Here is a 24,586-nt window from a genome sequence, read left to right on the forward strand (position 1 = left end):
CAAATTAAAAACACAAAGACTAAATTGACCCAACTAATGGCTAGTTTGGTATTGATGCGCTTTGAAAAAAAATTGTTTCTGTTGTTATCTGAGAATAAGCTCATTTTTTTTGCTTCACGTTTTTAGCTTTTTTTTACCAAAAACTATGAAAATAAGCTGTTTTTAAGTGTTTACCAAACACCTTTTTGAGCTCAATTTTTTTTATACCCACTTTTTATAAAAGCACCTCAGTACCAAACCACACATGAACCATTTTAACATTTAAGCCTTTTAAAAAATGACATGTGTCAATACATATTTAATGCCTTTAAATATTATTTTGGCTTTTTAGCCAAAATGATCACTGAGATTTGCCTAACTCCTCACTTTGGTCCCTGATATTTGAAATCAATAGAAGTAGTCCGTGAGATTGTCTACCATCAATTATTTTGGTCATTCGGTGAAAAAATTATGTTAAATAAGATCAAAATGACAAATTACATTCAATATAATAAACAATATGCCATAATGATTATATAAAAATGAAGGGTATTTTTGTTATTTTATCTTTATTTTAGGGAGATTTTTCACGGAATGACCAAAATTATTAATTGTGAACAAAATTCAGGGACCAATTCAATCAATTTCAAATCTCAGGGATCAAAGTGAGGAGTAATGCAAATCTCAAGAACCATTTTAGCTAAAAAAAACCTATTATTTTTTTATCTTTCATCTTTAATTCTTAACCAAATGCATTAAAGTTTCTTAAAAAAAAAACAATGACATGTATCATTTGTTAAAGTGAAAAGATCAAAATGCAAAGATTAGTGCTAACGTTGATTGCACTCTCTAAAAAATTATGAGTTTTACTGACAATTTAGAGGATTGGAACCATTTAGCATTGTTGACGAAGATAGATTTTTAATATACCGGGCACACGACTGTATACGTCAAATGTCATAATATAATTAGTTGATAACTTTTTTTTTTTTTCAAATTACCAACCAATTACATTACTACACTTCCTACTGGACTGTTTCCAGCAATATGAAAAATCTCACATTTAATTTCTTCAGTACTTCTTCCAAAAGTATTTGAGTAATGTTAGGAAAACTATATTTGCAGATCAAATTTTGTAAACTAAATGATATGAAACTTAATAGTTAAATTATTATTTAAACGTTAATAAAAGTGCGTATTTTCTATTGGTGATATCATTTAATTTACAAATTTAGTTCGGTTGACAAAATATTTACGCAATGACACTTTCACCAAAATGTCTTAATTGAAAACAGTTCATAGTAATCTCCGCCATTGAAATCCGAAACCAAGCGATTGACGATTTCTTCTCACACAACCACCCTCGTTACTGTCGTCCTCCTTCGTCTTAAATGCTCCTTCGCAGAGAGACACAGATCACACCTAAATCCTAAGTCCTAAGTCGTAAGCCCTAAGATATGTCGACAGCAGCTTCCTCAGCCTCTCTCACTTGCCACTCCCCGCTCCTTCACCGCCCAAATGCTCCCTCCCGAATCTCTGTCGCCGTCGCGATTCCCAGATCTCTGCCGCCGTTGCCCCATTTGAAAACTAAGAGGAGGAACTCAACCACCACCTATTGCTCCGCCGACGCTGCGAAAGACAAAGACTCCACTCCCATTGAGCTCAGTAAGAACTGAACTGTACTGATTTCTGCTTTTCTGTTCTTTGATTTCTTTGATCATACCTCATCACAACTTCCATCTCCTCTGCAGGATATGAGGCTTTTCCTACCGTCATGGACATCAATCAAATTCGTGAAATTTTGCCTCACCGGTCAGTGCCTTTTTCTGCACCATTTCCTGCGAAATTTCGGTTTCTTTTCCAAATCATTTGAACTAATTTGAGTCTACATTTTGTTTGTTTGATTGGGTTTCTGGGGGTTTAGGTTTCCGTTTCTGTTAGTGGATCGAGTGATTGAATACAATGCTGGAGTTTCAGCTGTTGCAATCAAGAATGTCACCATCAATGATAATTTCTTTCCTGGGCATTTCCCCGAGAGGCCGATTATGCCTGGTGTTCTCATGGTTGAGGTAATCATTTTTTCGTTATCGTACTAAAAGATACATGAGTGTGTGTGTTTGTGTACTATATACGCATATATTAGAATAAACGTGCTTTCGTTAATAGAAGAAGCATATGAAACTTACAAAACAGGGGACACGATTTCCGCTAATCCATCTAGAGTACTGATCTACAGCTAGCGAAAATAATAACACGAGTAATATGTTAAAACTAAAATTAATAATGAATGTTAGGAAACACCCGTACAAAAACACGCATGTCCAGTTACATGGTCCTTTCTGCACAATTTTAAGCTTTTTGTCTTTCCTAAGTCAAGGACATGTCAATGCTACTCACTGAGATGGTGTCACTGAGTGACAGTAACATGAAAACATGGGAGTAGATTTCACTTCTTTTTTCTTGAGTTTTCTGTTTTGTGTGATTGTATGTGTTTTAACTTGTAATTATTGAAAAAGATAGAAGACATTTGTGTAAATACCATATTTACGCGACTTGTCGGATAGAACTGAGCAACAAACTTGTACTGGCATTTGGTTTAATGTTTGGCGATTGCCTGGTGGCTATGCCAATTGATCAGCAACTGAAAGTTGACCAAGTTATCTTTCTTTCCGCATCAAAATCCCTGCATTAATACATATCAAGGGTTTGAAAAGTCCACTTAAAGTTGAACCAGATTGTCTATCAACTGGTTATGCGTGGATCAAATACTTGACCTATTCTAAGTTTCTAATCGTAATCATTTCCTCAACTAGCACCTTGGTATGTCAGGGCCTCTTCTAGGCTTCTAGCTCAGCCTCTGTTACTAAGTTATGAATTGCTGTGATGCATGAAAATCGTGATGGAGAAATGTCAGTTTAACTGTGGTGGCTCATCAGTGAGATTGATGAAACTGTTATAACCTGTATTTCCTTCTACTATATTCCTTTATTGGTACATTCACAGAGTTGTGAGTGGGGGCTTGAGAAAATTGCAATACATTTATTTGTTAACCCTAGGTACATTTACAAAATATTTTTCGTTGATCATGCTAACTTTGCAACTATTTCTAAGCTATCAGGTTCTTTCCCATACTTTCCATTTATAAGCTTAACCCATTTAAATAAGGTGTTCAAAGAAGTCTCTACGCACCATCTTCTTGCATCCTTTCTGTATGGAAATAATATCATCACCTTGTGCAGCCTCAATAAGTTTGTCATCTCCACCACCATATTTTCTCTAAGATTTCTCCTAAAACTGAAATCCCACATAGTGGAGAAAAAGCATGTATTTGTGCAATTTGCAATGGAAAGAATATATATGTGTTGCAGCTTAAACTAGTCAAGAACTCAAGATATTTCTGAATGGCTCAAATTGTAGTCATTGGAGAGAAATTTATCAGGGTTCTATTCTGCTTTGGGGTGTTGTCATTTTATACTTGGAGGGGACGATGAAATTGAATTTAGGGTGGCTGGGTGAAAAACGTTTACACTATCTATTTCCCAGGCTTTACAATATATCTAAGGTTTCAACTTTCATATAACACTATTTCTAGTCTTATGAACTCTGCTGCAACATCCTTGAGTTGGCATTTTGGCTTTTTTGAAAGAATTTGGAGCGAGTTTCTAAACTAGAGCATGTAGATTGGAGTCCTATAATTGAGAAGGAAGCTTGGTCAGAACGATCATTTGAAGGAAGAGTTTGCTAGTGCAATTTTTGAGTGTGGCCATAAGAAATCATTTGGACTGGACAGCATCTATTTGGCGGTTTTTAAGAATTGCAGGGAAGTGGTTATGGAAGATCTCGACATTTTTCCCAGAGTCTGTGCAGTAGAGTCGACGATTATTGTACTAGTTTGACCTATATAATTTGATTCCTAATGAACCTCAATGTCAACGACTTCTTTCCGGTCAACGAGTCTGGTTTGGGTGGATTATTAATGTTGTCTTGCATCCTCTCTTCTTGATTGAAGTGTCTGGGCTATCCAAGATTCTGGGTTTTTTCTTGCAAGTCTTTCTGTCTTTCTTTACTCGATAACCCAAACCATCCATCTTTGGTCCTGACAAGTTTATTTGGAAGTCTGGGTTCCCATTATAGTTGTTTTTCTTTGGCTGATACTTCATTGCAATATCAATTCATGTGATATGCTTCGGAAGACGAGGCCCTATGCTAAATTATATCGTAATTGATGTCTACTCTGAAAAGGTATGGCTGAATCTTCTGAACACATTTTTGCAATGCGCCTTCATGATATTGATTTGGAACAGGTAAGTTAGGGCCTTTGGTTTGGACCAGGTAGCTTCAAGGAACCACTATTATTTTCTGACTGAATTTGGCCTGGGGAAAGGAGATAAAAAAAAGTGCTATACTCTGGAATTTTGCTATGCTTGCCTCATTCCATGGTCCAATTTTGTGGGTTAAGGGTTCTGTTTTTCGCTTAGTTTAGTTTTTGGGATTTGGTTGTACCTGACGCACCATTTGTCGATCCATTCTTCAGTGGTTTTTGTGTAGTCATTTGTTATATCATTCCCGAGCACCTAATCATATCTTTGATTGATGCTTCTTAAGAAAAGTTCAGAGCAAATGTATGCTTCACAACAAGATAATGCATATTGCTGCAGTCGACTAAATTTCCCGTTAACACTTGGCCGTTCTGTTTGGATTAGTAATGATATATGTCAATGCTTGTTGTATCTAGGCAATGGCACAGGTCGGTGGCTTGGTTATGCTGCAACCAGAAGTGGGAGGCTCTCGTGACACTTTCTTTTTCGCTGGAATCGACAAAGTTCGATTCAGGAAACCAGTGATTGCCGGCGACACGTTAGTGATGAGAATGACGCTTATTAAGTTGCAGAAACGCTTTGGAATTGCGAAGATGGAAGGCAAGGCCTACGTTGGAGGTGAAGTCGTATGTGAGGGGGAGTTTTTGATGGCTACTGGTACCGGTGGCGACTGATCACATTTTCTTCGGTAATCTCATTGCTAAAGTTGGTTTCGTGTACTATTTTTTCTTCTCTTTCATTTTGATCCTCTCTTTCGTGTAAGCGTTTTTTGGCAGTTAAGAGTTTGTTAAAGAGATTTTTATGGTTAATTCTTGCCATGATTATGAAGACAAGATGTCGGTAACGACACTTAAGTAGCGATTAAATTGAACTATCGGATTGGTTATAAACAGATTGCTAGTCCTTGTGCTGGAAAGGATAAAAAAAATTGGGTAATTAATTATATCTACATATTAAAAAGTAAATGCCAAATGGTTTACAAGCCAAGAGCACCAAGGGGTGTCTTTCCTTGTCCAGCTTCAAAGTAGAATATAAGCATAGCCAACATAGCAATCCTTGCATGCTTAATCTCAGCCAGTTTCAGTCTCTCCAACTTTTCGCTATCGGGAACGTACACCCCGTCCTGGATGGAGCCGGCAAGCCCCAAGGGGTCGAAGAACTTGCCTCCCGGGTAGCCTTGCTCTCCGGTGGCGTTGGCAAAGTTCTCCGCAGTCTTGGACCAAGGTGTCGCCCACTCGACGGACTGGGACTCGGGGTTGTAGAAGTCCACCCATCTTTTGCTTTCCACCCAACCCATGAGCAAGAGCTGAGTGCCCAGCAGTGTGCCGAAGGAGAAGGGTGCTATGGCGCCAGGGTCAGCTCCGGCTTGGAACCATGGGACACCGCTCCAGGCCTGGCCAACAAGGATGCCGACGACCGCGGTCATTGCCCACCGGCCGTGGATGAGCTCCGCCTCTCTGTACCACTTGAGGAACGCCGGGTCCCTGCCGAGTCCTAGTGGGTCAAAGCCGTAGTCCCCTGGAAGCCTGCACGCATATATCGGATCAGATTCATATGTGTATGTGTGACAAACTTAGAATTACAATATGGTTGATAATATATGAAACTCACGAGCCATCGAGCCACTCGGGATTGGTGAAGTTGCCGCCGGCTTTAACCCCCGGGATCCAAGACTTCTTTGCGGCAGCAGCAACCACAATTAACCTCTTAGGAGCAGGACCTCCAGCCCTGCTTCCGACAGTGGCAGCGGAGAGCAAGGCCTGACTTCTCTTGCCTCCGCATAAGAAAGCTGCCGAGTTCAACCCGTGGAGCACTGCACCGGTGGTTGCCGCCATCTCTCTCTCTCCTCTCTCTCTCTCCTCTCTAGAACGAGCAAAAACAGAGACTCAGAGAGTGTTTCTGGTGGCAATGAATGTTTGAGGTTGAGAGTTGTTTGTTTGGGTGGTGTTTTATCAGCATTGAGTTGGAGAGAGAGAATCTAAAGGGTGGCGTTGGGAGTAGCCAACTAGGATAATGAAATCCGACTTGGTTGTATTAGATAGATTTCGGACCAATGGGAACTGGACCTCCATCCGCATCCATATATTCCCTCCAACCACGTGGACTAGCCATATAGGCTAAGGGTACAAAATATCATCGAGGCCCTTGGAATGAGGATCCTCCCCAGATTTATCTTTTAATTGTATCTACTCGTGTGATTAAAAATTATTTTATTTAAAATTGAATATAAATAGTATCTGACAAATTGGCCATACGATGTATCATGAATAAACATGAATTTCCGGAATCAAAGAGTATTCGGAGAGGATCCTCACAAAGAGGATCCGAAGAGGTTCCTCATTCAGGTCGTTGTACAACGATAGAATTATGGGAACTTTAATGAAAAGTTTCTGGTACTGTTTATTTTAACGAAAAACTACATTTTTACACTAAAAAGTCAATTATAGTACTATTCATTTTATCCTTTATTTTGTCTTTATTTGTTAAAACTCAAAATTTTCAAACCATTTTCATTAGTTTTCTTTAGAATTATACCATCCGTTCCACTGTACATATTTGAGTTTAAAACTTACACATACTTTTATTTATTTGCACAAAATACAGCTTTGACGGTATATACCATGTAAATCTTTCTCCATTAAACATTCTTGCCCCGATTTGTTTAAAATATTCAAGAAGATTTCGATATTTTCGTTGAAATATCCAAAAAAAATCAGTGATCGCTATGGAGATAAGGTGAAATGAAAACTTCAATTTGTCAAAACCCATTGCAGATTTTAAAATTTTGAATTTTTTTTCTCTAATATCAATCAATTAATCTGAATAAGTTGATAACCTCCGATTGAAAATATCTATAATTTCCATTAAAGTCAATTGATATCACTAATAATATATTTATTGATATTTCTACCTGTATTGATATTGTCAAAAGAAAACTAATAAAAAGTTAGAAAAAAAGTTTAGTTTTAATAAAAAATAATAAATAAAGATATAGTAAATAATATAAAAAAAAGATAAAAATATGATTTTTCGTTAAAAATAAACTGTAATATCTTTAACGTCTTTCAGTCGCTAAATCTCTCTCTCTAATTCACGAAAAAACCAATATAAAGGGAAAAAAAAGGCAATTGCATGTGTAGATTGCCTTATACGATGACGTAATAATAATAAAAATCAGGAAAATGGGTAATCCGTTCGCGAGAAGCGGATTGAGCTTCTCCTTTCCAACCAGCATTCTTCCGCCACTTAAACCCCCCCTGCACGAAACACTCCTCACTAGGATTCCGATTGGATTTCCGAAGCACCGCCGGACGCTTCCGCCGCACTCATCCTCCTCCTCCTCAAACTTTGACATCATTTCCACAACCGGTATGTTTGGCCCCCAATTTTCTCAGGAAATAAACACAATTTTCTGAGGAAACAAACAGAGTGTATGTGTGAGTGCGAGTATCAGTTACTAGCATTATTTATTTGATTGCTTTTGACTTGTGTGTGACAGAGTCGTGGGATGGCAGCCTTCTCTTCCGCTTTGGGGACGAGAGCGAGAAATCTGTTACCACTGAAACAGCAACTGATGCTCAAAGTCATCTGGAGGATCCCGTGCAAGATTCAAAACTGAGCCAAACATTGTTGGGAAGAAGAGGGAGTGGTGGTGGCGGTGGTGGTGGTGCTGCCGCTGAGGCCGATGAGACTGTTGATGCGCATTCAGCGACGACCACCGACAGTGCCACTGGCGGCGGTGGCGAAGAAACCACAACCACAAGGTCCATAACCACAATCACAACCATAACCACAACCACAGAAGATAAAACTCAACTCAGCAATGAAATTCATGCTTTTCCAGCGATTGGCACCGCCGCCGCTGAGGCCAAGGAGAATGCTGTTGATGTGGTTTCAATGACGAGCACCAGCAGTGCGACTGGCCGCGGTGATGGTGGTGAAAAAACCACAACCACCACCACAGCGGATGGAACTGAAATCAGCAATGAAATTCCTGTTTTTCCATCAATTGGCGGCACCGAGGCTGAGGAGAATGCTGTTGATGCGGTTTCGTTGACGGGCACGGGCATTGCGACTGGTGGCGGCAGTGGTGGTGGTGAAGAAACCACAACCAGAACAAATGAAACTCAAGTCAGCAAAGAAATTCGTGCTTTTCCGGCAATTGGCACAGCTGCCGCTGAGGCCAAGGAGAATGTTGTTGATGCAGTTTCAGTGACGAGCACCAACATTGCGATTGGTGGTGGTGGTAGTGGCGGTGGTGAAGAAACCACAACTACAACCACAATTACAACCGCAACCATAACAGATGAAACTCAAGTCAGCGATGAAATTCATGCTTTTCCAGCAATTGGCGGCGCCGAGGCTGAGGAGAATGCTGTTGATGCGGTTTCAGTGACGAGTACTGACATTGTCACTGGTGGCGGTAGTGGTGGTGGTGAAGAAACCACAACTACAAGAACAAGAACAACCACAACAGTTGAAACTCAAGTCAGCAATGACATTCATGCTGAGGGCGAGGAGAATGCTGCTGATGCGGTTTCAGTGACAAGCACCACCATGGCGACTGGTGGCGAAGAAACCACAACTACAACCACAACTGAAGAAACTCAAGTCAGCAATGAAATTCATGCTTTTCCAGCAAATGGCGGCGCCAAGGCCGAGGAGAATGCTGTTGATGCGGTTTCAGTGATGAGCACGGGCATTGCGACTGGTGGTGGTGAAGAAACCACAACCACAACCACAACAGATGAAACTCAAGTTAGCAATGAAATTCATGCTTTTCCAGATATTGGTGGCGCCGAGGCCGAGGAGAATGCTGTTGATGCGGTTTCAGTGACGAGCACCAGTACTGGTGGCGGTAGTGGTGGTGGGGAAGAAACCACAACCACAATTACAACCACAACATATGAAACTCAAGTCACCAATGACATTCATGCTGAGACCGAGGAGAATGCTGTTGACGCGGTTTCAGTGACGAGCACGAGCATTGCGACTGGTGGCGGTAGAGGTGGTGCTGAAGAAACCACAACTACAACCACAACCACAACAGAAGAAACTCAAGTCAGCAATGAAATTGATGTTTTCCCAGCAATTAGCAGCGCCGGGGCCGAGGAGAATGCTGTTGATGCGGTTTCAGCGACGAGCACGGGCATTGAGAAGGGTGGCGGTAGTGGTAGTGGTGAAGAAACCACAACTGCAACCACAACCACAACAGAAGAAACTCAAGTCAGCAATGACATTCATGCTTTTCCAGCAAATGGCGGCGCCAAGGCCGAGGAGAATGCTGTTGATGCGGTTTCAGTGATGAGCACGGGCATTGCGACTGGTGGCGGTAGTGGTGGAGGTGAAGAAACCACAACTACAACCAGAACCACAACAGATGAAACTCAAGTCAGCAATGAAATTTTTGCTTTTCCAGCAATTAGCGGCGTGGAGGCCGAGGAGAATGCTGTTGATGCGGTTTCAGTGGCGAGCACCAACATTGTGACTGGTGGCAGTAGCGGTGGTGGCCAAGAAACCATAACTACAACCACAACCACAACAGATAAAACTCAAGTCAGTAATGACATTCATGTTCAGGCTGAGGAGAATGCTGTTGATGCGGTTTCAGTGACGATCTCCAACAATGCAACTAGTGGTGGCGGTGAAGAAACCACAACTACAATCACAACCACGGCCACAACAACCACAACATCAGATGAAACTCAAGTCTCACCAGTGGTTAGTAAAGCTAATTAAGTCTTGATTCTTGCCTTGCCTCACCTTTTTAAGAAATTTTGAATTGGTCAGCTATTTCGCAATCCTAGTCGAAATTTAGACTACTACACCCACACCAACACAGGCACACATGGATTCGTATCGTGGATAGATAGATACATAGATAGATATCATATCATGATTATCCACTATTTTGTAATTCATGATATTGTTTTAATAAATTGTTATTGTTTTTTCTCAAAAAAAAAAAAAAAATGTCTAATGACTAGAAAGGATGCTTGAATGGGGTTAGAGATGCTATATGTGAATATTTCAACAACTGAGAGTCTTTCAGTTTTCTAGATGGGACTTGTGGAATCTAGTGCAAGGAGTGTCTAAGGCTGGTTAGCATGGGACTTTTGTCAAGAAATATGCTAGTTACTACTTACTAGTAAGGTTTCCGGGGCTGCTCCCTTTTTCCTTTTTCGTCTTTGGTGGTTGAGAGGAGGCATTTTTACAAGTGCAGCATTGTTTTGCTGAGATCAATTTCAAATATTTCAGATGGTTATTTGGCTGTATTTTCCGTACTGTTCTCAAACCTACAAGGTATAACTTGAAATAGACCAGTTAAAGCGATTGAGGGCATGGAGCTAGTTCTAATTTGGATTTTGTGTTCAGTATGCTTTCAACACCCTACAAGGGTTTACCACTTCTTTCTTCTCATTTTTGTCTGGAATACACAATAATTACAAGAATTTAAAGATGCAATGATAGAGGCTACTAATGGACATGAATAATAGATATGTGTTTGGTTCTTTATTGTTTTGTTCTAAATTTTAAATAAAGCTACTGATTTTTCGGACTTAATAGTAAACATGGTGGAAGAGTTGGAAGTTTAAGAAAGGCGGAATTGCACTCGAGGTTCATTTTTATATTATGTTTATTAACTTTGTCACTGGGACTTCTGCATCAATTAGAGGGGTTACAACCGAAGCCCCTGCAAATTGGATGATAATTTATATATCCTGATGATCTGGATGGCTGTTCCTTTCCTCTTTATGATTGAAATATGAAGGTCCAATGTGTTAGCAGTTAAGCTCTTACGGAGATTTGTACCAACTACCAATGGTGTACATTACACACCCGCAATCCTGCTTGGTGCCTTTTTATGAATTAGTTATTACTAGAAACGTGTCCATTGCACTAGCAGATACATGATAACTTAGCAGTGGGGGATCTGTATTTTGTTTTATAAGACCCCAAGAGACAACTAGATTAAATTTCCAAAAGTCTTGAATTTGAATCTGCACATACGTGCACACCCGCACTCCTGCACACATGTTTTACATGTCTTCTTAATTTATAGCTTGACCTTTAACTAAACTTGGCAGCTGGCTCCTTGGGCATACAGTTACTTTTATTTTTCAGTCTGGCACATCACACAGTTCTTTAATATTAAGGGTCACATGCTTTTGTTTTGTATTGTACATAGTTAGCTGAGAATGCCCCTTACACAAATCCAGAAGATGAATTCACAGAGGGTAAAGCTACAACAGATGTTTCAGGAATATCAACTTCTAGGATAGTGGAATTCAATACAGTTGAAGGCGCTTCTGATGGGTATGCTAGTTTTTCTCTTGAATCTTGATATACCTCTAATAAATAATATACTTTTTCTGCTTTTGAAGTCCATCTTCTTCTAAGATATAATTTTCTGTTTGAAAAATGAAAGGACAATAGAATTCACCTGAGGAGTTAAAAAATGGTGCAGCTGTCTGTGTACAATAGGTGCACGGACAAGGATGGCATGAGTTTATTTGTTATACAAAATCGGTTCTTGGTAATGGTGGTGAAAGGATTAGATTTCGGGAAAAGCCTGGTTGATGTTTTCGTTCATGCTTTGTTTTCCTACACCATGTTGTTTGTCTATTGCTGAGGATTTTTCGTCAATAAAGCGCACTAGGACAGCTTACCCGTTCTTTCTTCCACAGGGAGGACGTATCTGCTGCCGTTCTTCAACTATCTTCTAGTGCTGCTTTATTACCCCATCCCTCAAAGGTATCTTCTCAAGTTTACAATGTAATGTTTTAGTACACACTTTATATAACTTTTGGATAATTTAGAGTGGTGCCTAATATTGTAAACGTTTATTTTCTTTTTTGATAAGAAACTCAAAACGGTGAGGGGGGACATACTGAATGCTACACTAACTCATCTGCCAACATTTTTGCATGTAATGTTGACAAACAAGTTTGTTTTGTATTCAATATGTTATACTTTTACAAGAAAACAAAGTTTCAGTCTGACTTTGGTCTCATGAATTCCCTTTCAAAATTATATGATACATGCCCTATTAACTTTCATTATGCCCCATTTGAAGTAAAAAACGTAGAAAAATTCTAAATTTTTTAGCTAAAATTGCTAGCAGAGTACCAAAATTTATCCTTTTGAAGTGGACATAACTCGTATTGCCTAATAGCAGTTTGGCATCTATCAATGCATTCAATTGTATGTAGGTAGACAGATACACACATCTAACCCACAGATGCACATTTGCATAAACGAGCTTTATGTTCGGTTGGTCTTGAATTCTCTCTTGTTTGTTTATACGCAGGTAGACACACACACACACACACACACACACACATGCATACAAACCTGTGTGCACACACACCATACTTACTTGACCTTACGGTTGCATTTAGCATAACTGTAAATAATTTACGAATTAATAAATTCCAGGCATTGACAGGTGGGGAGGATGCTTACTTTGTTGGTTGCCAAAATTGGTTAGGTGTGGCCGATGGAGTAGGTCAGTGGTCACTAGAAGGTATCGCCACCTTGAAGTTTAATTTTGCACGATAAATACTGTTAGGAATATGGGATGGCCATACCTATATCTCAGCATCATAGACTACCAGATTATTTTCCAAATGCTATAGTTAACCCACTTATTTCAACGGTGAAGCCAAAATATTTTACATATTTATCCGTTAAATTATTCACTTCTGATTACGCAATATGAAGTTAAACTTGTTTGTATGTGGGTGCATCCTTGTGTCTTTTTTGTGTACACGTTTTTGGTTTAGTGTTCCCATAATTGTTAAATATTTGGGAAAATTCTTCTATGCTACGAGTATTGGATGGCCTAAATTGGTTTGGATTATTGTTTTTATTGTGGTCCTGTGAATCCAGACCATCCGATGGTCATAGCATATAATGCTACGTAGCATGGAAGTTGAACTGGAATAATTTATAGCCTGATAGCCATACTTATATCTCAATCTCCATTTGTTAAATAATCTTTTTTCCATGGGCAACGGCAAAAGTCAAATGTTTCTTCTTATTTGTGCAATATGCCTTAAACCCTAAACCCTCTGTTTAGACAAAATCTAGGCTAAATTTGTTATACTTTGCTCCTGATATATTCAGGGGTTAATCCTGGACTATATGCTCGTGAACTCATGGAGAATTGTGAAAGGTTCATATCCAATTGCAAAGGTTTACCATTGACTGAACCAGAAGAAGTCCTTATTAAAGGTTCATCATATACAAAATCTCCTGGATCATCCACGGTTCTGGTTGCTTATTTTGATGGTCAGGTATGAAGTTTTCCTTAACTAAGATTATTATTTCTGGTCTTCCGTAAAAGAAGTACCCACAAGAAAGGAACTAGAGGGGAGAGTTGGTTGAATCCAAAATTAACGTGCTAATACCTTAAACAAGTGCTGGTTTACTTTTATATGTGCCCAAGTATACAAAGGTTAGAGACGGATTTTATTTCGTGTTATATATTAACATTCATGCAGTTCTACTTATTTTTTTAATCCCATGAGGGTGGTATTACTAATTATCTCATTTTTTTCTTCCTCATATAGCATTACGGAGTGTTCTTTCGTGAACCATGGTTTGGTTATTGCATATGACAACCTTAAAATGTAATGTTTGAAAATTTTGATTTCAAGTTCAAGGGTAATGAAAATTTGCTTTTGCAGGCTCTTCATGTGGCCAACATTGGAAACTCGGGATTTATCGTTATTAGAAATGGTGCTGTCTTTAAAAAATCATCACCAATGGTTCACGAATTCAATTTTCCAGTACGGGTTGAAAGAGGTGATGATCCCTCAGAACTTATAGAGGTACGTGTATTATAAATTTATCACCATATCGTGTGCCCAAACAAATTTTCCATAATGCTAGCTCCTGACATATTATCATTCGTAAGAAGTAGATTTGAACTTTTTACCTCCCTTATCCGTGGAAGATGATGGCAGAAACAGTATATTTTTATTTTTATTTTACCAACTCTTTCTTGCAACTTGCTTGTTTTACACAATGAGAGAGATCATGCTAACAAGAATAATCTGTTTTCAGAAATACCGAATTGATTTGGATGAGGGAGATGTGGTTGTTACTGCAACAGATGGCCTCTTCGATAACTTGTACGAGCAAGAGATCACCTCAATTGTATTGAAGTCACTGCAAACGGGATTGGAACTACAGGTGCATAGTCTCAATGTTTTCTTGATATATTTCTTTCCCGTAAGCTTTCTTTGAAAAGGAAACCGAACAAGAAAAACTGTCATGCATTCGCTTAAAGGTGCCGTAGACATTGCAGAAAAGGGCATTTCGACGAAACATACATGGCTCGATGGTGGTGGTGCCATATCTTTTCGTTCAATGACTTTCATACTTATAATTTCCGATTTTATTGGCAAAATACTTGAGCTAGGAAAACCATGATTGCTGGTAAAACAGACAGCTTTAGTTTTTAAGTACTTTGTAGTGGTTTCTTATATGCATTTTCTTTTGGTTGTCTGTGTGTGCAACTATTCAAAGGACATAGCAGAGTTTTTGGCCACTAGTGCACAAGAGCTGGGGCGATCTAAATCTACAAGGAGCCCATTTGCTGATGCAGCCAAGGCATCTGGGTATGCCGGATATAGCGGCGGCAAGCTTGACGACGTGGTCGTTATCCTGTCATATGTAGAAAAGAAACCCGTCGGTAACTTACGTAAGTAATATGTCCATGTATATAGAGTAATGCTAGGGATACTAAAATTTTAAATTAAATTTTATAAACTAAATGATAAGGATGTTGATAATTAGATTATTACTTAAATGTTGATTAACGTGCTTATTTCTTATTTGTGACACATTATTTGGTTTGCAAATTTGGTTTCCGTAACATTATTCATATATATATGTGTGCTTGTGACCTCACGCTCGTGTATTTATTTATTTTTTATTTTTTATCATTTGTTTCAATTGCGAAGTATCGGGAGGGCAAATTTGGTTTCCGTAACATTATTTTTTTATCAAATTTTGTTTTTTTTTCCAAAGCCTCATCTACATGTAATTCTAACATATCTCTAATTAAAAAAAATAAAAAAAATAAAAAAAAACTTTCCACTCCCACATTTTCTATCACTCTCTTCCTCTCTCCTTCTATTTAAAAAACAAAAATAAAAATTTTTCTCACACTTTGTGTGTGCTCATATGCTAGTAAAATTTGAATAAAATAGTATATCTAAAGCAATTGTGATGTCAAAGTTTTGGCCCTTGATTATGTCAGTGAGTAGCTAATGTGGAAGCTTTGAATTTCTCTTTTAAATGAAAATCTACGGCTTGTGTGTATATATGCATGTAGAGCGGGAAAGTATTCCACGCATTTGATTTCTAAAAGAAAATGATTTTTGCACACTCATTTTATGACGTAGTATTGAGACTAGAGTGTGAAATACGTTTCTTGTCGTAGAATCTGTGAAGGAGAGAGAAAAATAGAATGTAAACGAAAATTGAAATATTGGTGTTTGGCCTAAGGGTCGGCGGATGGTGTTATTGTCATGTTTGCCCAAAATCTGCCCTCTTCAGAAGTCAGGTTCAACAAAGTTGAGTAAATCTTACGACGGAAGTGGGTAAGCTTGCCACTACTAGAACAAATAGCTAGTATTGGACTCCAAAAGTTATTTTAGCGCTCGGTTAATTTAGAGACTGTTTGATAATTATTTTGTTTTTAGTTCAATTTTTAGTTTTTTTGGGTTAGTATTTAGTTTTCATTATTTTGAAAACTGAAAACTCGTTCGATAACCATCCCAAAAATTTTGATTTTAAAAAAAATAAAAAATAAAAAACCGAAAATAAAATGATCATCACAACGGCTCATTAGCTTTCAGTTTTTTTACACCGTTTCTTTGAATTTGGAGTTGAACGTACAAAAGCGGCCTTTCTTGGCGGTTCTCGGCTGTTTGAACATTTGATTGACTGCGATGATTGTGATTAAAAAGTGTGTAGGGTGATTTTCTTAGGAGCTCTCAATCAAGCGCAATTATGCCGGAAAGCGCCATGCTTGCCAGGCAAAAAGATGAAAAGGAAAAAGGAAGGAAGCTCATGATTTTATGCCCAACTTTATAAACAACGGCAGCCTATGAAGATCATCATTTGGCAAATGGCAACACCTTTTTTCCTATGATATTGCTGGCTTTCTTTCACAACTCATCATCTCCATCTGCACCGATTTTCTTGAGTAATTGTATACATTCAATGCCAACATATATTTGATGTTCAGAACAACATTAAGTATCCTTCTCATGGAGCTTATATGAAACGGGTTTAGCACTACTGTAGCGTTCCATTCTAATAAAACCTTGGTATGTGTACGTTTTTTAACAGATCATTGTTTTAGCACGTCGAGAAAGTATGTAACAATAAACTCGTTTCATATAAATTGTTCTTGTGTATCATTCATGTTTAGTTCTCTCTATTTTCTTTTTTCAAAATAGTAGTTGAGATTCAAAGTCAAAAGTCTTATAAATTTTTTTACCAGTTGAGCACGTTTTTAAACACATATCATTGTTTTAGTGAATTAAGACGTTATATTGCGATAGACCCGTTTTATATAAGTTGTGTTGGTTGATCACTATCTCTCTCTTTTCTTTTTTCAAAGTAATAGTCAAGATTCAAAGTCAAGGTCTTGTAAAATTTTTAGCAGTTGAGTACATTTTTAAACACATATCATTATTTTGGTAAATTAAAACGTTATATAACGATAGATTTGTTTTATATAAGTTCCTCTTTTTCTTTTCTTTTTTTTCAAATTAGTACTCGAGATCCGGAGTCAAACTCTTGTACAACTGTCGACAGTTGAGTTTGGACGGAAACAAAAGTCGGTCAAACGGGAGTCGTTGTTATTCATTTAATATGCATAATAAAAGCATTAAATCTTAGGGTTCACCCGCCCACAACTGAGAGGATTAAAAAGTATTTAACCAAGTTTTATTGGAGAACCAAAAGAAAAAAAAAGAGGTTTGGGAGATTAGATCTGGATACAACAAATCGCCTCCTTAGCATTTCTTGAAAAAAAAAAGAAAGTATTTCATCAAATACACGGTTATAATGTAATGAAGGCATAAATTAATTATATTAAATAAAAAACCAACATATAGACTTTTAGCTTAATATGACGGATTTATTATTGAAGTTGCGAGCATACCACACCAAACCTTAAAGGGCTAAGCATCTGCTTGCCTGCGGACTCATACACATATCAAAGCGCCCTTCGGACCCAAGATATTCCTCTCCTGCCATCGTGCCTTTCCCGACTCAATAAGGCCGCAAAGGTCAACTATTCGAAGTCTTTATTGAGTGCCATGCTCTCCAAGGCATACACTTGTAGGGGTGGGTTCGGTTTAATTCGGTTCAGATCGGTTCGGTTCTTTTTTTTTTCTGTTTTTTCGGTTCGGTTTCGGTTTTTTATTTATTTTTTCTTTCAAAAAATGAAAAACATTGAAATTTTAAATTTTAACGTATCCAACACAATCATAACATAAGCATTCTAACTATAATCAAAGACAATGAAAATAAACATTTAAAGTTGAACTAAAATCATCAATCAAGTCTTCCAAAGTCCAAACTAACAACCTCACAACACAAAAATCGTACAAATGACTTAGAAAAGTTAAATTGTATGATGTTGTTCAAAGATCAGGGTTGTTTGCTTGTAACTGCATGTTGACAACTTGATTAGTAAAAGAAATGCGTGGGTGGATTTATTTAGTGTGTGTTGGATTCTTTTCCATCACAAATTCCCTGAGTAATCTACCCGAAATAAATGTTTATGGATTCTGTTACATGTTATATGAGAGTAGATTTGGAAAAGAAAGCTGAGACAGAAGTAGACAGTGCTATGGAGATGGATGTAGGTACTTCAGGACGAGGTTTGGCTCCGGAACCTTATATGGGGGATAAATAATAGGTTAGGGTTTAGAGTTTTTATAGGATTTTTTTTTAATATTTTGAGCTTAAAGTTTGGCAACACATTGGGTTTAGCACATTTTAACTTACAAATTGGGTTTAGAAAATAATATCCAAAACAAATAATTAAATAAAAAAATTAATTTAATTAATTCGGTTCGGTTCGGTTTGGTTCGGTTTCTAGATCACTAAAACCGAACCGAACCAAAAGAATTCGGTTCGGTTCGGTTTTTTCAATTCGGTTCGGTTTTTTTGTTCGGTTCGGTTTTTTCGGTTTCGGTTCGGTTTGGTTTTCGGTTTTTTTCGGTTTTCGGTTTTTTGAACCCACCCCTATACACTTGCCATAGGCCTGCCACCAAAGACTTCTCCTATTTTCCTACTTAGGCATCAGAGGCTCTTTGGTTGACAAGCTCTCCCATTTTCTCATGTGTTTGTCAATTAGGCTAACAATGTTAATTGTTTTATAGGTGTAATTTTATCAATTACCCTTGGACGAAATTTGCATCCATAATGTACACATTGAGGCATATGTCGAAAGAGGCAGAATTTGAAAAATTATGATGCTAAGAACATTAAATTTTGCAAACCATATACAAACCATCTCTCTAATAAAAATATGAATTTAGATTCCATCTCTATTACATAAATGATTTAGATGTGATGTATAAATTATAAGGAAAACTAACGAAAAGTCTAAAAAAACTTCATTTTGAATGAAAAGTCATTTTTAAAGGTATAGTGAATAGTACCAAAGAAATGTATAAATGTGATTTTTCGTTAAAATTGAACAATACCGAAAATATTTTGTTAAAACTCTCTAAAATATAATCTCGAACGTGGTCCGTGTGAACACCTAGATCGTGGTGAAGTAAATTGGTGGGCATGTGAAGAAACCTCTCCTTGGAGAATTCCTAGCTTGATCGATCGATGGGGACAAATTAAAATTGTGGTCCCTCTGAGAAATTAAATTGGGTACTTCTCCACACATGGGAGTTGTGAACGTGGAATGACGGACGAGACCCATATGACATGACGACAATAATATTACGTTTGAGATATATGCTTTTCCGTGATGAACTTTCTCAAAATCAGATTTTTTTCTTTCTGTCTTTTAGTGAGGCTAAGCGTATTTTTTCCGTCGATAATATCGTTTGTTCAAGAAAAAAGAATCAACCAAACAATTATGTGAATATTGATAATGAATTTTACTAATTTTATTGTGTATACGTGTAAAGGAACAATTAACTCACACATCAAAATATAATAAAATGAAAAAGTTGCATGCATTATTTTTGGATGGTGCTATTCCATACTTATTTTTATCTCTCACTCATCCTTGTTAAAAATTTTCATTTGATTCGATTGCCAAAAATTGAGAGAGGTGTGTGGAACTAAAATGGGTGTGTAGATATCAATATCCTTATTTTTTAACTCAATGTTGAACAGTTTAATCCGTTAACGCTATCATTTGTAAAAATAAAAGTCATTGATTTGAAATTTTCCGACTGTTGAAAAAAAATCAGTCACAATGACGGTGACCGGCGACAATTTGTTGCATTTACACCGGTGGCATGTGGATCATGTGTAATAGAACAAAAATATAAACGTTCACATACGTATTTGCTCACAATTTGTGGCTTATTCAAATAGAATGGGAAAGGATAGTTTTCTTAAAACATTTATTAAAATTAATATTTAGTTTAAATTTGTCTGAACTACTATTGTTTAGTAGTACTTTTCTTCATTTGTAAGTGAAAGAGAAATTCGATGGATGAATTTCATTTTACTTTTTAATACAAGGGTATATTTACATTAAGGTGTTAGGAGGAATTTAAGCTCATCCACGTTATTGGTCAATCATGATAAATTTGGATGAACTTGTTATCCACGAAATTCAAGTTTAAAGCATCTCAATTTTGAATGATCTGAAATATTAGTATAAAATGAAAAGGTTAATTAGTAATATTTGACGATTTTTTTTTCATTTAATTTGTCAACTTGTTAAATTATTGTTATTAGCATTCTAAAATTTTCAATTTATACTCCAAATTTTCAAAATTTAGAAAGAATATACACTTATGAGAAGCGCAAAATAAGATTTTTGGAGTGCCAATAATAATTCTATTTTTTTAATTTTTAATTTTATTCAATCGAACCACAAGAAAATAGAGAAAATGTGTAAAGGGCACATAAATGTTTCTTTGCTCACATGATGATTAAAGAATTTGATCACTCTCCATTAAATAATTAGTTTTTAAGAGGAGAAGTAGTTTAGTGAGAATGGAACATATACTAAGATTTATAAACATAACTATTTTCATTGTTTAGTGAAAAATAAAAATACTTATGTAAGTCTTTTCTATTTTTAAATGAAACTACCAATTAATCTTTTATTTAAAAATGATAAACATAATTTCTTTTTGATACTATAATAATCGCCACCCTCGCTTTCCGTTGAATTTGATGTCAAATCTATAAGTGACTATATACTTTTAATCATTGAGAAAATAAAACTTATTTGAGAATTTTAACGAAAAATTTTTAGTACTGTTTATTTTAACGAAAAATTATATTTTTATATTAAAAAATTAATTATAATACTATTTACTTCATTAACTTTCCTAACTTATTTAGGTCAAGAGAAAAAAAAAGATGCGTAGAAATCATTTCAAATAGAAAAAGAGGCCTTTGAAATTTAATGGCATGAAACAAGGAGCACGCGATGCGATACACGTATAGAGCCCCACTTCATAGCACCGACTACCGATTGCGCCCACTGTCCTCTCACTCTCTCTCTCTCTCTCTATATACTTTACCTTGATGAGAGATAAAGTCCATTATCTTTTGTTGGGAGTTAGAGTTCTTCACTTGGTGCCATCATTCCTTCCCACCTCGCCACTTAATCCCCTCCCTTATATATTAATCCTACAAAATCCCATCCCTCACCAACCCACTTCCTACTTTGTGCCATCATTCCTTCTTGAGTTTTCACAATCCCACAAGTAAAAATGGGAGCAGCAACGACTCTGGTGGTGGTGATGGCGGTGCTGCTGTTTGGACTTGGGGACTGCGCGGCGCCGGCTCCTGCGGTGGACTGCTCGAGCCTGATCTTGAACATGGCGGACTGCTTGTCGTTTGTGTCGAATGGGAGCACGGACACGAAGCCTGCAGGGACTTGCTGCAGTGGCCTCAAGACTGTTCTCAAAGCCGACGCTTCCTGCCTCTGTGAGGCCTTCAAAAGCAGTGCTCAACTCGGCGTCGTTTTGAACATCACCAAGGCCATCTCCCTCCCCGCCGCTTGCAAAGTCTCCGCTCCGTCTGCCTCCAACTGTGGATGTCTGTCTTCCTTCTCTTTTCTCTTTTTATCTATTTTTATTTTTTTTTAGATTTTTTTGGGAATTAAGATTGACGAGTAAACCCCTTTTTAACATTTGTTTTGTTGTTTTTTTTCAGTATCTCTCAGTCCTGCTGGTGCTCCGGGTATGTTCATATTATTATCTTAATGCTGCTCTGCTATTTGTTTAATTATTTGTTTGTTGTTTAATTATTTTATTAATTATACCTAGATCTGGACAGCACTCAAGAATATTTAAAGTATTTAGTTTATATTATATTTAATTATTTATTATTTTGGCTGATTTGTTTTGGGGCATTTTTCTTCGACGGTTTCTTTTTGAGGATTTTCCGATCGGCCAATCACATTCGTTCATCGGACGTTCAGAAATTATTGTAATTTTTTTATTTAAAATTGAATATAAACCGTATCTGACGAATGATCCTCATTCTTTATCTTTCTGGACTTTGCTTGATCTATACACTATAGGATACTGTTTAGAATTAAACGCATGTGTTAATCTTGAATAATAATTTAATGAAGGAAAGCAATTTCTGCACATGGTTCTTTATTTCTGTCTCTTTTATTGCGAAGAGATCAACGGTGTGCGAAAATTACTTTCCTTCGATGAATTCATATTACTGCAAACTCCGAAGTGTCCAAATTCACTATATATTATACAAGTGCGTATGCTTGTTTTAATTTCAACTTTTGGTGGATTTGTCCCTTGAGATTAATGAATTGTATGTATATAGGTGGAGCACCTACCTCGCCGGCACCTTCTCCAATGTCAGGTGCTGACATTGGTGGTGCACCAGCGTCGTCGACTACTGGAGGGAATGAGCAAACACCCGCTGCATCTCCTCAGGGAAGCTCAGGTTCTTTTATGCTCGCTAGTTCGGTTGGATCCCTACTTGTTGGTCTTGTAATTGCATCATTCCCTTGTTTCTGAGAGCCGAGTTTGGTGGTGCCATTTTTGTGAGTAGAGAGGGATGATGTGATATATGGCACTTATGTTTATTTTACCATTGGAGTTAGTTCATTCTGAGGGGTGACTAAGCTAGGTTTTAACATTGTTTTCGGGGTCACTCGAAACCTGTTTCGATGGCTTAGTTGGTTGGACGACGTTTTCCTAATGTATTAATCTCTATCCTATTTCAGTATTTATGTACATTTGTGCTCCCTTTCCCATTGAATTTGACGTTTGAACGAAACATTTCTCGTGTTGTGGCCGCATTTTGCGCAAACGCGGCATTAGGAGAGGGCAACGTAGGGTGCAGGGTAAATGTAAGATGCATGATGTTGTAGATGTTGAGAATCATTAGGTTGTGGTTCCACTTGACAACCATGTCCCAGTTTCAATCTTCTTAAGAACACGCCCGCGGTTCTCGTCAGCTTTTAGCAAGTCAGCCTCTTATCATTCTGTTTGCAATGTCCCCGCCCAAAGCAGGTTGGGAGAGGAAATGTAAGATGCATGATGTAGTATGCATTTGAGAGAGGAGAATCAAACTGACACATCCCGACTTGGAAATTGAGCCATCATGGTCGACATTAAGAAGATGACGAAGTATTAAAGTGTAATGATGTAAAAAATATAGATCAAATAAAATTTTAAAAGTGACTAAATACAAGAGTGCGTGTGAGCGAGATTGAACTCATTTCACATATGATGGTAGAGCATAGTAAAGTACAGTAAAAGAAAATAAAAATTATGCTACTGAAAATAATCTCTTATATCAACTTTTGTCGAAAATCCTGAAAAACAAGGGTGAGCGGTGGGAGAGTAAATTTAAGAACAACTCCACCAGGACCAATAGCCCGATGGACCTTTGATTTTTCCTACCCAATAGCCCAAATTGCTTCCTCTAGCCCATGCGAGCGTGTAGGTTGAGGGGGGGCCCAAGTGAGAGGCCCGGCTTGAATCAGTAGCCCGAGAGCCTGAGGGCCAGGTGATGCCAGGCTAACATCAGGCTGACGTTAGTCACGATTTAAAAAAATTTGTGTTAGGCATGTGCCGTTCACGTGCGCGTGGGGGCGCGTCACCAACATCTTTTTAGTCGGTGGGGCCCACAACACAGATTTCTAAAATGTTACCATTGTGGGGCACGAGGCGCGAAGTCGTCCGTTGGATTTCAACGAATACCTTATCTGGACCGTTGGATTTCCAACGGTAAAAAAATATTCAAACCTTCTGCAAACGGCTACATGACGTGGCACTATATCAGCCATTGGATTTGAGATCAACGGTCCACGCTATTTGCCTTTATAAATAAATAAAAAAATTCACATTAAAAAATTCTGAAATGTTATTGTGGAGGGTTGGATTTCAAAATTTTTTAATCCAACAGTAGAAATTAATTATGTTAATAAAAATGTTAAAAATTAATAAAAAATCCGAAAAATTAAATTTTTTTTACTTTTCTGTAAATAAAAAAAATTTTATTTTTTATTTTTTATTTTTTTTATTTTTACTTTTCTGTAAATACCCTCTCCCCACTTAGTGGGAAAAGGCTTTGTTGTTGTTGTTGTTCTGTAAATACCCTCTCATTATCTTCTACTTTACACCACAATTTCATATTTTCTCAAATACTTTCAACCACATTCCAATCTTTCTCTCAAAGTTTCAATCCAATTGGTTTCCAACAAAATGACTAATGATGCAGGTACAAATTGAACGCTTATTGAAGATGTTACATTGTGTTCTAACTGGGTTGAAGTTACTCATGATCCTATTACGGGTAATGAGATGCAGTTGCGAGAAATGTGGAGTTTTATTCATACCAATTATCTTGAGAAAATTAGTGGGAAAAGAACCAAATAATCGATGTCTAGTTGTTGGAGAATACTCAGCCAATCGTTTAGTCTTTGGAGAGATGCCTTGGCACAAGCTAGTGGTAATCTTTGAAGTGGGGAAAATTTAGCGGATCAAGTAAGAATATATTATTTATTTGTTTGTACTATACCCAAATTTACATTAGCTACTTTGATTATAATTATTTCTTCT

General features: G+C 37.4%; 4 protein-coding genes across 5 annotated transcripts; 3 read left to right on the plus strand and 1 right to left on the minus strand.

Moving 5' to 3' along the window:
- Positions 1-1,275: 1,275 nt before the first annotated feature.
- LOC126604205 (uncharacterized) lies at positions 1,276-5,155 on the plus strand. Its single transcript, XM_050271362.1, has 4 exons — positions 1,276-1,644; positions 1,731-1,791; positions 1,904-2,048; positions 4,715-5,155. Exons 1-4 carry the CDS (start codon positions 1,437-1,439, stop codon positions 4,970-4,972), a joined length of 672 nt encoding a protein of 223 aa, XP_050127319.1. The 5' UTR covers positions 1,276-1,436; the 3' UTR covers positions 4,973-5,155.
- Positions 5,156-5,217: 62 nt separating this feature from the next.
- Positions 5,218-6,247, minus strand: LOC126604204 (chlorophyll a-b binding protein CP24 10A, chloroplastic-like). Its single transcript, XM_050271361.1, has 2 exons — positions 5,910-6,247; positions 5,218-5,824 (listed from the first exon to the last, which is right to left on the minus strand). Exons 1-2 carry the CDS (start codon positions 6,131-6,133, stop codon positions 5,275-5,277), a joined length of 774 nt encoding a protein of 257 aa, XP_050127318.1. The 5' UTR covers positions 6,134-6,247; the 3' UTR covers positions 5,218-5,274.
- A 1,186-nt stretch (positions 6,248-7,433) lies between these two features.
- Positions 7,434-15,142, plus strand: LOC126604198 (probable protein phosphatase 2C 62). 2 transcript variants are annotated; one of them, XM_050271352.1, is made up of 10 exons: positions 7,434-7,667; positions 7,798-8,697; positions 9,133-10,019; positions 11,488-11,615; positions 11,987-12,053; positions 12,738-12,825; positions 13,428-13,597; positions 13,991-14,134; positions 14,370-14,498; positions 14,835-15,142. In XM_050271352.1, exons 1-10 carry the CDS (start codon positions 7,481-7,483, stop codon positions 15,015-15,017), a joined length of 2,883 nt encoding a protein of 960 aa, XP_050127309.1. In that variant the 5' UTR covers positions 7,434-7,480; the 3' UTR covers positions 15,018-15,142. The 2 variants fall into 2 exon arrangements, with proteins under 2 accessions (XP_050127309.1, XP_050127308.1); XM_050271351.1 differs by having other exon boundaries at positions 7,435-7,667; positions 7,798-10,019.
- Positions 15,143-21,067: 5,925 nt separating this feature from the next.
- On the plus strand, positions 21,068-22,778 carry LOC126604206 (non-specific lipid transfer protein GPI-anchored 11-like). Its single transcript, XM_050271363.1, has 3 exons — positions 21,068-21,584; positions 21,702-21,728; positions 22,338-22,778. The coding sequence occupies exons 1-3, from the start codon at positions 21,257-21,259 to the stop codon at positions 22,532-22,534; spliced, it is 552 nt and encodes a 183-aa protein (XP_050127320.1). The 5' UTR covers positions 21,068-21,256; the 3' UTR covers positions 22,535-22,778.
- Positions 22,779-24,586: the final 1,808 nt, after the last annotated feature.

The sequence above is a fragment of the Malus sylvestris genome, chromosome 15 (assembly GCF_916048215.2).
Source record: "Malus sylvestris chromosome 15, drMalSylv7.2, whole genome shotgun sequence".
Classification (NCBI taxonomy): domain Eukaryota; kingdom Viridiplantae; phylum Streptophyta; class Magnoliopsida; order Rosales; family Rosaceae; genus Malus; species Malus sylvestris.

Bases quoted from the DNA above. Each gene is read 5' to 3' on its own strand.
- LOC126604205 (XM_050271362.1), top strand. From the start codon at position 1,437: ATGTCGACAGCAGCTTCCTCAGCCTCTCTCACTTGCCACTCCCCGCTC. The intron at 1,645-1,730 runs GTAAGAACTGAA...TCTCCTCTGCAG, and splicing joins CTCCACTCCCATTGAGCTCA to GATATGAGGCTTTTCCTACC. The intron at 1,792-1,903 runs GTCAGTGCCTTT...CTGGGGGTTTAG, and splicing joins CGTGAAATTTTGCCTCACCG to GTTTCCGTTTCTGTTAGTGG.
- LOC126604204 (XM_050271361.1), bottom strand. From the start codon at position 6,133: ATGGCGGCAACCACCGGTGCAGTGCTCCACGGGTTGAACTCGGCAGCT. The intron at 5,825-5,909 runs GTGAGTTTCATA...ATATGCGTGCAG, and splicing joins CCCGAGTGGCTCGATGGCTC to GCTTCCAGGGGACTACGGCT.
- LOC126604198 (XM_050271351.1), top strand. From the start codon at position 7,481: ATGGGTAATCCGTTCGCGAGAAGCGGATTGAGCTTCTCCTTTCCAACC. The intron at 7,668-7,797 runs GTATGTTTGGCC...TGTGTGTGACAG, and splicing joins TGACATCATTTCCACAACCG to AGTCGTGGGATGGCAGCCTT. The intron at 13,598-13,990 runs GTATGAAGTTTT...TTGCTTTTGCAG, and splicing joins TTGCTTATTTTGATGGTCAG to GCTCTTCATGTGGCCAACAT.
- LOC126604206 (XM_050271363.1), top strand. From the start codon at position 21,257: ATGGGAGCAGCAACGACTCTGGTGGTGGTGATGGCGGTGCTGCTGTTT. The intron at 21,585-21,701 runs GTCTGTCTTCCT...GTTTTTTTTCAG, and splicing joins GTCTGCCTCCAACTGTGGAT to TATCTCTCAGTCCTGCTGGT. The intron at 21,729-22,337 runs GTATGTTCATAT...GTATGTATATAG, and splicing joins CAGTCCTGCTGGTGCTCCGG to GTGGAGCACCTACCTCGCCG.